Genomic DNA, 1,322 nt, shown 5'->3' with positions numbered 1-1,322 from the left:
AGCTACAGGCGGAGGCGGAGCTGGCGGCATGGGGCCGCGGAGAGAAGCCGGGTGCTGCATACCCGTGCCCAGGCGGCGATGCCCGAGGGTCCCGGAGAAGCGGCATCCGGTGAGCGCTCCGCCAAGGACCTCGCTGGCACGATCGAGGCGGCGCTGGACGTTATTGCCAGCGTCGCCAAGAAATCGGCCAAGATGAAGTGCCAGCTCGTGGCCAGAGTCCGCGAGGCGATGTCGGCCATCGGCGAGGCGATGTAGGCCATCGGCGATGCGGTGCGGGCACTCCGAGCCCGCACCGAGACGCAAGAGTTCGTCCACCTGCAGGCCGAGCTGGCCGTGATGAGGGCGGAGCTGGAGGCGGTGAAGCGGCAGGCGGCTGCCCCCCCGCAGATGACCCGGGAGGAGATCATGTTCATGGTTGACTCCCGGATCGCGGGCATCGGTGACCGCCTACTGCCCGAGCCGAGGCTGCGCCCTCCGCTGGCGGCAGACGTGCGCAACGCCGCCCGCGCCGCAAGAGCGCCCGACGCCCGGCTCGAGACGGAGTGCGTTGCACCTGCCCGTGCCGTACAGCCGATGCCCGCCCCGACCCCTGGTCCCGCTGCGACGTACGCCGCGGCAGCGAAAAAGGGGAAGGGGAAAGTCAAGAAGAGCCTGGCGGCCCTTGAGGCCGAGGCCGCACGCAAGCCACAGCCGGCGCCTCCCACCTCCCAACCTGATGAGGGCTGGAGTGTGGTGGCGCGCAAGGCTAAGGCCCCAAAGCCGACGGCCCCGGCCCCTGCGGCGCCTGCCGCCTCCAAGAAGAAGAGGAAGAGGGCCCCCCCACGGCGACTGCGTGCCCCGAAATCGGCCGCAGTCGTCGTTACGCTGCCAGAGGGTCCATGACGACCTACGAGGCCGTCATGGACAGGGCCGAGAAGTCTGTGGACCTCTCGGCCCTGGGCATCGAGGGCCTCCGGTTCCGCACGGCGCGAACCGGCGGTCGAGTCTTGGAGGTGGCTGGCGCCAACAAGGGCCATAAGGCCGACGAACTGGCGGCCAAGCTGCGGGCGACGATAGGAGACGTCGCCCGCGTCTCCCCGCCCGAGCTCTGCGCAGAAATGCGTATCTCTGGCCTGGGAGATGCGGCCACCAGCCAGGCGGTAGCGGCGCAAGTGGCGAAGGTGGGGGGTTGCCCTGAGAGTGGAGTAAAGGTGGGCGTTATCAACCGCCCACCTGGCCGCCAGGGCACTGTCTGGGTGAAGTGCCCGGTCATGGCGGCCAAAAAGATCGTCGTCGCCGGCCGTTTCACAGTCGGTTGGTCGACGGTCAGGGCAACCCTCCTC

General features: G+C 69.3%; 1 protein-coding gene across 1 annotated transcript; it reads left to right on the top strand.

Annotated features, from left to right (window-relative positions):
• Positions 1-878: 878 nt before the first annotated feature.
• LOC106118397 (uncharacterized) lies at positions 879-1,293 on the top strand (the record flags this gene model as incomplete). The annotated part of the gene is made up of 1 exon (XM_013313066.1): positions 879-1,293. A coding segment is annotated over exon 1 (415 nt), but the record flags the coding sequence as incomplete, so codon positions are not given.
• Positions 1,294-1,322: the final 29 nt, after the last annotated feature.

This window comes from Papilio xuthus, unplaced genomic scaffold (assembly GCF_000836235.2).
Source record: "Papilio xuthus unplaced genomic scaffold, Pxut_1.1 DF829550.1, whole genome shotgun sequence".
Classification (NCBI taxonomy): Eukaryota; Metazoa; Arthropoda; class Insecta; order Lepidoptera; family Papilionidae; genus Papilio; species Papilio xuthus.
This window is presented reverse-complemented; position numbering and strand designations above follow the sequence as displayed.